The sequence below is a fragment of the Cyprinus carpio genome, chromosome B9 (assembly GCF_018340385.1).
Source record: "Cyprinus carpio isolate SPL01 chromosome B9, ASM1834038v1, whole genome shotgun sequence".
Lineage (NCBI taxonomy): Eukaryota > Metazoa > Chordata > Actinopteri > Cypriniformes > Cyprinidae > Cyprinus > Cyprinus carpio.
The window spans coordinates 28,669,404-28,680,593 of record NC_056605.1 but is presented as its reverse complement, the minus strand read 5'-3'; the positions used below and the strand labels follow the sequence as shown (position 1 = coordinate 28,680,593).

Genomic DNA, 11,190 nt, shown 5'->3' with positions numbered 1-11,190 from the left:
CCTCAGTTAAAGGAATAGTAGTTCACTTAGAAATCAGTTTCATATTGTATTCCATGGAACAGCGCTTCCTGTTTGTGTCTTGCCCTGCTGCATTTCTGTGAGAATAGAATGTTATCTTTCTTCTCCAGCTCCTCTAGGAAACTTCTTCCCTTGCGTCAAGTTCAAAGAAAGCCATCAAAGAGAATCACAGGTGGCTTAACAGCAGCGTCTCTCTCACACACACCACCATCTGGAATCATTGTTGTCCTGTAGTAACCTCATCTGAGACCAGGTGTTGCTGAAGCTTATAGTAGTACACTTGTGGGAAAAACTTTCTGCATGTAGAGGAGAGTCTGACACACCAGAGGTGACAGCCGCAACTAAGGCTGGTATTTATCCTATGTTCACAATGGTTTTGAAGATGATATTTAAATTAATAATTGTTAGACTATTACCTTTATTAACCTATTAACCTTGTTATCCCCCATGTCTTTATAATTTTACTCATTTTATTTCTTATATTAAAATATATATACCAGTATATATATATATAGATATATATATATATATATATATATATATATATATATATATTATATATATATATATATATATATTATACATACACACACACACACACACAGTATATAAGACAGATAGATAGATAGATAGACAGACAGACAGACAGACAGACAGAGTTGTGTTGCATGTTCCTAAAAAAAGGGCAGTTTTAGCAATGTGGTCTGTGAAATTCAGCTGATCACCAATCACAACTCCAAGGTTCCTGACTGTCCTTAAAGGAGTTATGGTTGATGCACCTAGTTGGAAGGTGAAATTGTGATGAAGTGATGGTTTTACTGAAACCACAAGCAGTTCTGTCTTGGGAAGGTTGAGTTGAAGGTGATGGTCCTTCATCCAGCAAGAAATGCCTGTTAGCCATGCTGAGCTGCGAGAAGAGAAGCAGTCCAAGAACAGAGCCCTGAGACATCTCAGTAGCTAGATGTTGTGACTTGGACATCTCACCCCTCCAAGATGCCTTGATGGACTTATCTGAGTGGTAAGATTCAAACTACTGGAGTGCAGTTCTTGAGATGCCCTTTGCCAATAGGTTTGACCGGAGGATCTGGAGGTTTACCGATTACAAATATGTACATATAGTGTATATTGTTTTTAGGTATATTTTATGTGCATTTTGACTTTGTACATGCAGATTTATTTTCACTTAAAAAAAATATTAGCACATAGATTTGAAAGGCTGAAAAATATTCAAATATATTTATTTAGTGATGTGGCCCTATAGACGGATCTATCAGTGTCTGATCACCTGTTGCTTCTCCTCTGAAACTCTTAATCAGCACGAAAAGACTGGTCTGCACGCTGCTATCTGGAGCCCATCATGCCCTGCTCCGTCTGTGTGGTGATCCGCCCCACCTCTTCCTCTCTCTGGGGTGAGAGGCTGTATTGTTTGCTGTATGGATTGGTCGTCTGAATGAGGCTGAGTGCCTTTCCCAGGGGCTTAGCGTCTCGCTGAGGGGGCTGTGTATACATTTACGCAGGCCATGGGAGATGATGTGTGCCCTGCTTCGGGGGCTCGGCCTTTGTGCCGATCTGAGAGAGTGAGATGGGCCCTTTAAAAGGCTGGCAGTGTTTGGGGTGATGGGTTTGGTAATTCGTAACCTCATGTGTTTCAATAGACTGTGGAAGGTTAGCCAGCCCTCCCCATGATTCTTGCGTCCCCAGCCACAACTTTCCTCAACAATAACCCATATCCCAGAGCACCCGCATTGTCCTGAAACAATTGTGTAACAGCGGAGCCTGGCCGTATTGTTTTGGGGGTATGTTTACGTATGTATTTTCAGAGTAAACGGGAGTATCAGTAGAGGAGTGTGTTCTGTTTGTGGGCCAAGATTCTTTCTGTCAGTGTTTCTCAGTCTAATTCTGTTCAGCCTCCTGTAGTTGTGTGAATAAAAGCTCACAGGGTTCTGTCTCACTGTCAGAAGCGCAGACAAGTCTCATTCTCTGCTCTCCTGAGATCAGATTGAGACATTTTACTGTCTTGCCTTTTGCGCTTTCTTTTACGTGTCCCATTGCTCAATGAGTTTATGTACAGATGTTTGTACAGAATGTGCAAAGTGTGGCAATGTGAGAGTGTTTTGAGTTCAGGTAAAAAGTGTTCTGTTTTCAAATTAGTTCACCCAAAGTGAACATTTTGGCATTATTTACTCACCCTCAGATTGTTCCAAATAATTTTTTCTTCCTATCATTTGTTGCATTGACGTGTTGCATCGAAATTGACCATTGTTGATGGCACATCATTTGAGTGCTTCAGCAAAAGGGAAGATTATTAGTGAATTTTCCCTTCAATACAGTGCCAAATATTATAAAGGCTAATATTTTCAATACTGATACCAATAAGTCTGCGCCGATATCCTTGAGGGGAGTGTGATGACATATCATACCGTTGCGCTACTGGTGTCCTGAGTTCGAATCCCGGCTTGAGGGCCTTTCCTGATCCCACCCTCCTCTCTCTCCCACATAGCCTCCTGTCACTTCTATACTGTCCTATACTAGTTAAAAAAAAATAAAAAAAAATAAAAAACACATTTATGGGCAGCTATTTAACATTTTAAAAAAATCATTATTAACACACAGTAACTGATACGGACTATCTATTATTATTATTATTATTATTATTATTATTATTATTATTATTATTATTATTATTATTAGTATTAATATTAGTATTAGTAATAATATTATTATTAGTATTATTATTTTATTTGTTATTTATTAACAATTATAGAACATAATGTATTATTATTAAATGTTATTAATTATTATTAAGTAATTGTTAATAAATAAATAAAAATAAGCATTATTTACAAAAACAACAACAGCAGCGATATTTCTTTATTTATTTTTAGGCATAAGCAGATAAATATTTCACTACTGGATGGCTGTGTCTTTCTTTTTAAATCCAGTGTTCAGGGGAGTGGATGGAGAAATAGTTCCTCTCCTACGCAGCTATTTGCTTACACAGTTCATTTTTTTCCTCGTCGTAGCTTATGATACAGTTTCATTTTCATTATCTTCTTCTTCATGCATTTTGTTTTATATTTTGTGTGATATTTTTTTTTTATGATAGTTTTTTTTCTTGCATCATTGTTGTTATTTTGTATTGTTGTTTTTTGAGTGTTTTGTTGCTGATGTTTTTTTGGCATGTAACAAACAAATCATATGGATTACTACTTTGGCGCTGTTATGCTGATTTTTGGTTCTTGAAAGTGAAAATTTAAAAAAATTCTCCTTTTGTTTTTTCGCAAAATCAATAGAAACAACGTGCAGATTTGAAACAACATGAGGGTGAGTAAATGATGAACTTTGGGTGAACGTTGTCTGTTTTAATTTTACAAGCAGTTGACAGACTGCAGTCTGTATAGTATCTGTATGTGTAGATTGTGATGGTATCATCCAGCATTTGTTAAAGACTCACGGATCTCAGACTGGGGATCCTGCCCGGTGCATTGATTGTTTCTGGCTAATTAGATTAGTCTAATCACATTAAGTTGGTGCCAAGGCGCGTCCTGACGGAGGAATAGAAATGAGACCGTGTCATTGTTGGCAAGTAGCCATCAATGTCACACCGTCCCATGGAGTTTCATTCTTCAGATAAACCATCTTTGTTCGACTTGTCCAGAGCATCTCTTGGGAGAAGACTGCAAGAAATTAACCCTCAAGCATGTCTACAGCATTGCTTTCCATTGAGGATCACAAAGATGATAAAAATGTCACAGAATTGAGATTATCTGGCATTATAATGTTTATAGAGCTGGTACAGATTCAGTAGATGTCTTGTTTACTGTGGCGTCAAACCTTTGCGATTTAGACTAGGATTTCCTGAACTAGTCTCAGTCTATAAATCCAGATGTTGACTTACATTAGTGCATCGAGGAGGTCTGTCTTGTACAGTCATTTCCTCCATATACAATAGTTCTGATCTACTTCATGGAATTTCCTCATGCAGCAATTGATGTCTGCAAGGCTCCGCCCCCTGAGTTACTGTTGCTTAGTCAGACAAACGTTAGAGAAAGAAGACACTTGGGAGTTTGTTGTCCAAATGTCAGAAAACAGTGGCCAACTCCAGTGCCAGCTGAATTTCGCCCTCCTCTCTGTGCTGCTCCGTCAGCATCTCAATATATGAGACACTTGGCATATCAGATCCCTGCCAAGCTAAACTGGCAGCCGTAGGGAAGAGCCACCTACATGGTGCTCAAATCTGCTGAAACTGCAGGGAAATTCATTTTAATTTGTCTGTCTCTCTCTCTCTCTCTGTGTATGTGTGTGTGTGTGTGTGTGTATAGTTTTAGGTAAGTACCCTGGACTGTACTGCTATTTTTCAGTTTTTGTTTTTTTCTCCATTGATGTTAAGTCTTGCTGACTTATTGTACAGTATTGTTTTTAGGGCATTTTAGTACTTTACCACCCTCTTGCTCATATCTCTTGCTTGAACATTAAATCCAAGCAGGAAAAAGAAACGTCAGACATCATTATGGAAATGGAAAACATGGAGGCCTGAAACAGGGGGTCTGTTGAGGGGAGCACAGCCCATCTGAGTCTGTCAGATCCAAATGTGCGGTTCCAGCTTACATAACACACCTGCATCGGCCCAAATCCTGTCCATGTCTCTATTGTTTTTGGATGGCCCCTCTCTCCCCTCTCAGCTCCTACTGAGGGTGAAGCACAGGGTGCCTCAGTCATACCTAAACGCAGCTGCACCATTCCCAAATAAGGCTCTGGTTTCATGGAGAATTCTCTGGGTTGCATTTTCACTTTAGACAAAAAAGAACAAGGCGATCTCGACATTTTGTTTGTCTTTAGATAAGATGCTTCTTTTGTACATGTGCACACTTAGAAGAATAGAAATATACATGTAAAATACTTGAAAATATTAGTCACTGGGAGAGATAACACAACAATTGCTAGACTTATGTCAGCGGATAACAATTTAGCTTCTTTTTATTTTTTTTCACAAAAACAATAAAGCAGCCAAACTGTTTTCAACATTGATAATAATAAGAAATGTTTCCTGAGTAGCAAATCAAATTTTGTGAAATGACTTAAATGCATTTACAGAACATATTTTTCATATATTATGAAAGCATAATCAGGTAAATGTTGCTGTTTATTAGTAAGTTGTTGTTTAGATTGCTGCATATTGCTCAATTATATTGTTACATTGCTGCAAAATATTAAATATTATTCTCTCTTGTGTTTATGTAAAGTGGAAAACATGACTTGATTGTATTTAAGTAGATTTTTACTGTATTTTAATTCTTGTATTAGACTTCATTGGCTGTTTCTTTGAAATGATGAAATTGAAATGTTGGTTCCTTTGATTGGTCTAGATAATATTCTTTTTATTTTTATTTTTTTGGATCGTCCTGCTGTTGTTGTAAGTAGTAAGAGTCCTTATCGTGTCTCTATAATATCCCTTGTTTCTTTTCCACTGCAGCCTGAAGAGTTTGAAGCCGTCCACTCCCACACCTTCCGGCTGAAGACCTTCAAGAAGGGGAAGCACTGTGGCGTGTGCAAGCAGACTGTAAACAATGAGGGGCTCATCTGCAGAGGTCAGTCCAGGGAGGGGTGGACCGCCTGGGGGGTGTCTTCCACTAGGGACATCTGCCCATCCCAGCATCTGATGAGAGCTAATGGATAAAGGTTGAGATGTTTGTGAGGGGTGGCAGCTGCTCCCACTGACCAGTCAGTCTGTCCCTCTAATAAAACATAATCATTAACCTGATTAGGCCACTGAGAGAGAATTGGGTGGTGTTACAGACAGTGCTTGGCCACTGGAAATTACATCAAATCTGTGTGACTTCAGAAAGTGAAAGAGCAACTCAAGGTTCCCATTAGGGCAGGATGGCTGGGGGGATATTCACCTGATTTGAGTCCTGCTCTGGTAAAGATTCAGCCAGAAGGAATGTCAGCTTCTAGAAGTTATGCCTGATGTTTCTCCACTAGAGCCAGGATTCCTGCCAAAAGTGAAGTCATCACCAGGGCCGTTTCTATAGGCATCTGTCATCATTTACTCACCCTCATGTCATTCGAAACCTGTATGACTTTCTTCTGTCATACATATGGAACATATAAAAGAAGATATTTATAAGAACGTTGGTAACCAAAGAGTTTCAGCTCCCATTGACATCTGTTGTATGGTCAAAAATATAATGGAAGTCAATGGCAATGGAAACTGTTTGGTTACCAACATGCTTCAAAATATCTTTCTTTGTGTTCCACAGAAGACAGAAAGTCATGTAAGTTTGGAATGGCATGAGGTTGAGCTAATTATGACAGAGTTTTCATTTTTTGGTGGAGTATCCCTTGAAAATAATGAAACTGTATTAAACAGTGTGTATTAAGTACATTTAAGTGGGTGAATATTAGTACAAAAAATATGGATTCTTTTAAAATTTTATCAGAAAGACACGTTCAGAAATACAGATATTTATTGTATATTGCATAATGTTTAAGTGAATGACACTGTCAGCAAAATAATAATGTGATATAGCACTGATTTGTATATTAGTATAACAAAATAATGATGATTTCCTTGCTTTAGTATTAAAAAACAAACAAAAAATATGTCAGGGAAATACAAGATACTCTGGTCATAGATCTTGGTCTCCTATTCTGAATAATCATTTCATTATTTAATTTAATTGCATGAATCACTAGTTTTTTAATTGAATTAAACTCAAAAATGTTTAAAACATACTTGGGATGTCATTAACACCTTTATTTTGTTTACATAATTAAACTGCAAGATCTGATTAAACAGTTCAAATGTATGTAATAAGGCAATTAAAAAAAACAATTTATTTTAAGGCAATTTATTAATTTATTAAAATTTAATTTATCTAGAAAATGTTGCAAAACTAAACAATTTAACGCAGATATGGCCTAATGTGTTTATTGTATATTTATTTTTCACTTAATACATCTTGAGATTAGTATTATTTAAAAATACCAACATTGATCAATAAGGATCTTGCTGAAATGGTCAGAAACGGCCTTGGTCATCACAATGCATTTGATAGTATCGTATCAGTCTGCACAAAAGTCTTTTCTATAATAATAAGTAATAAATGATCTTCTATCTCCTCATTTTGTCCTATCCACTGATGAATTAATCAACCTTGACCATGTTCTTCTGCTGAATGGTTAGAGTTAGGTTATACTGTATGCTCATATGGCTTCAAAGGTCATGGTACAAAGCATTCAAAAGCTTAGAAAAACAGTATAAACAGTGGTTCTGGGAAACCAGATCTACATTTTGGTGCCTATTTAGACAAGTTATCATGGGAATTTATTAGCCTTGAGTGATGTCTATGTCAAAGTTGTTTGCTGTATTTCTTTTTTTGCATCTGAAGTTGGTGTTACAGTGCTCAAAGCCATTAGCACTTGAGTTTTTGATTGTGCAGATCATCTTGGGTAATGATTTCCATTCAGAATGATAGATCTGTCTTTGTCATGTGTCTCTAGGGAGTATGTCCCATCTGAGTGGTATTGAGTCATTGAGTTAAAGACAGTTAAGACTATTAGCTGATTGTTTGAGCTATTAACCTGCTGCTTTCTCCAGTGCAATTCCATCACTACACAAAGGACGGAGTCCTCTTAGTGACCTCTGATAGCTGAGGGCTTTGAGATGGAAAGTACAGGACAGAGAGGTTTATGGGACCCTTTGTGGCTGAATTGGCAAATGGGATGCTTTGAATGGGCGTCAAGTGACTGAACAAAACTTCACTAAACGTTATTTGTAGCAGGCTTACTAGGCAATAATCGCAATAATCTTTCTATGTTGTTACATTTTATATGATATGATTTCAAATTCTGTCAGTTTTATAAGGTAATTAAATTAATATTGTTTTGGTGCTCTTTAAATTGGCGAGAGAGATCAGTGTAGTCGCCTCGCGCGTGAACCAATCATTTCTTTACTTTGCTATACGTTACAGCATGAACAAAACATGAATGAACATCAGAAGGTACGTTGACGGAAACACTACGACTTAATGAAATGTTTAATGTCCAGTGTAATGGCTCAATGAATGTTTCAAATGCGGCAAGATGTTAATAAAACAGCTTGCAAACAATTTTACGCATATATGTTTACCTCAGGAAAGCCATTCGATGTTTGTTGCTCGCTAATAAGCTAAAAAAATAACTCTATAGAGGAGCTTTTTGCTAAATGTATGCAGTATATAACATTATTCATCTTTTTTTTTTTGGTTCTATTTCAACAAATTGGAATGCCTGCCTTATGTGCAATTTAAACATGTAAATGCAATTAACTAATTGATTATTATAAACTTTATTTTCGGTTTCGATTTTCTGTTAAATTTTTTAAATATCAAATCACTGGTATATACAGTATTTGTATAGGCTAAGGCTATATTTTAACTGTCAGTATAAACGTCCCTAAGACAGTGATACTATTTTAATCATAAGTGTCTATCTGCTATCACCCTGACTGAGTGTTATGAGCTGCTAATCTGGCCGTATTGGCTTGTCATGCTCTAGTAGATGCAGGATGGAGGAAATTACAAATGATCTGAGCTGATTGTCTCTGTTTGAGTAAATTTAGTTTGAAAGGAACCATAACCTGCACTTAAAAGCTTTGGGAAGATAAGAATCCTGCCATGGTGCTCATAAATGAGCGCAGTTTTACCGCAGACAGCTGTGTCCCATCTAATGGTAAATAAAGCATGCAGTCCGCAGCCCTGATCACAGTCGAGCACTTGACATGAGAACAGCAGGTCAGACTGAACTCAGCTGCGAAGTTATTATGGGTTGCTGTCATTTATAGTGATTGAATTAATTGCAGACATTTGGATTGTTTTTAAAGTTTTAAAGATGGCACTTCAAATAAACACTGTTAATAATTTATCTACTATACCAGTCAATCAGTTTGCAACCAAAACCATAAGACATCGGTGATAGCACTTTTAGGATGAAAATACCCAGCATCTGACAAAGTTGATCAATCCTCCGTTAGAAAAAGGATTTACCAATTTTTAGACACGTACTGTAGATATTCCATAGTATTCTTTAGTAGTGTAAAATTCAATTAAACATTTTAGATACAAGTTCTTTCACAGTGGCCTTCAGCTCATCTGCATTTTTTGGTCTCTTGTTTCTCATTTTCCTCTTGACAATACCCCATAGATTCTCTCTAGGGTTCAGGTCTGGTGAGTTTGCTGGCCAGTCAAGCACACCAACACCATGGTCATTTAACCAACTTTTGGTGCTTTTGGCAGTGTGGGCAGGGGCCAAATCCTGCTGGAAAATGAAATCAGCATCTTCAAAAAGCTGGTCAGGAGAAGGAAGCATGAAATGCTCCAAAATGTCTTGGTAAACGGGTGCAGTGACTTTGGTTTTCAAAAAACACAATGGACCAACGCCAGCAGATGACATTGCACCCCAAATCATCACAGACTGTGGAAACTTAACACTGGACTTAAAGCAACTTGGGCTATGAGCTTCTCCACCCTTCCTCCAGACTCTAGGACCTTAGTTTCCAAATGAAATACAAAACTTGCTCTCATCTGAAATGAGGACTTTGGACCACTGGGCAACAGTCCAGTTCTTCTTCTCCTTAGCCCAGGTAGGATGCCTCTGATGTTGTCTGTGGTTCGGGAGTGGCTTAACAAGAGGAATACAACAACTGTAGCAAAATTCTTGAATTGTTTTTGCTTGACAATCCTCATGAGGCTGCGGTTCTCTCGGTTGGTTGTGCATCTTTTTCTTTCACACTATTTCCTTCCACTCAACTTTCTGTTGACATGCTTGGATACAGCACTCTGTGAACAGCCAGCTTCTTTGGCAATGAATGTTTGTGGCTTACCCTCCTTGTGAAGAGTGTCAATGATTGTCTTCTGGACAACTGTCTTCCCCATGATAGTGTAGCCTAGTGAACCAAACTGAGAGACCATTTTGAAGGCTCAGGAAACCTTTGCAGGTGTTTTGAGTTGATAAGCTGATTGGCATGTCACCATATTCATACACGTGTGTGTGTGTATGTATGTATGTATATATATATATATATATATATATATATATATATATATATATATATATATATATATATATATATATATATATATATATATATTTCAATTTTTAATATTTAATTAGTATATTTTTCATAACTATTCATAAATAATTATTATCATTTGGACCCCCCACCCCCAGTATCACCACCTACTGGTATGTCACAGTATGTCACCTGCAAAAACAGTCACAAAAAAAACATTTAAATCTTTTAACATTTAATTTTTTTCCATAATTATTCATTATTCAACTATTCATGATCATAAAAAAAAATCATATAGTAATATTTACTTACATCCTACATATATTTTCACTAATACGTTTCTAAATGATGCTGCAAATGAATCATTGACTCACTTTGTTCATTGCAGGTGTTTGAACTCACTTAAACTAACCAGCTCTAACCAAATCAGTCTTGGATGTCTTCCAGGATGTCTGTGAAACTAGTCCAATGAGTTGAACTATTCTAGTTTTAAACTTTAGTCTGAATGGCTAAATTAAAATCATCATGACATTCACAATATTGCTTAAGTTTGCTGTGTGTTCAGAGTACAAAGCTGTATCTCCAGCAGCCAAAGTTTGGCAAAGTCAAGCAGCACCTCTCTGTATAGAGAAGGGCGGCCTGCATTCAGTACAAGGACAGAATGCACCGTTTGCCCCCGTTTCGAGCCCCCTGCCTTGTAACATGATCTCATCTGATTATTTTCATTCCAGCCGATCACAGTTTTGGACGCGTTTCCTTGCTAGAGTGAAAGCAGCCTGCCTGACTCTGCCATGACTCACTGTTGTTTCTCGTTTGCTTTTCAATGGCATCAATTGATCTGGCGTGTCTTCTCGCCAGCATAAACACCTCAGGCGCAGCGGTGAGGTGACCCAGAGATATGAAACGATGTCAAGGGGAGAAGTGTACATAAAAATAGCCTTTTCTGAGGTTTCATAAGCATTCCATCTCTGCCTCTGGACATTGAAACTGTTTTCCTTTTTAAGAAAGAAATGCAAAATCTCCCCTGATCACCCTCAGGGGTGCAGGCTGCTTTTGAAGAGACTGATGGTGCGCTGGATTTGTGTTTGTGTGCGTGCACACATGGCAAACACATGCAAGCG

At 37.5% G+C, this 11,190-nt stretch overlaps 1 protein-coding gene across 10 annotated transcripts in view; it reads left to right on the top strand.

Moving 5' to 3' along the window:
• Positions 1-11,190, top strand: part of LOC109094865 (tensin-1-like) — a 228,682-nt gene that overhangs the window by 79,995 nt on the left and 137,497 nt on the right. For all 10 annotated transcript variants that reach the window (XM_042731811.1, XM_042731806.1, XM_042731812.1 and 7 more), the window contains exon 2: positions 5,492-5,606. In XM_042731811.1, the coding sequence (XP_042587745.1) occupies positions 5,492-5,606 (115 nt within the window). The remainder of the gene's footprint in view (positions 1-5,491; positions 5,607-11,190) is intronic.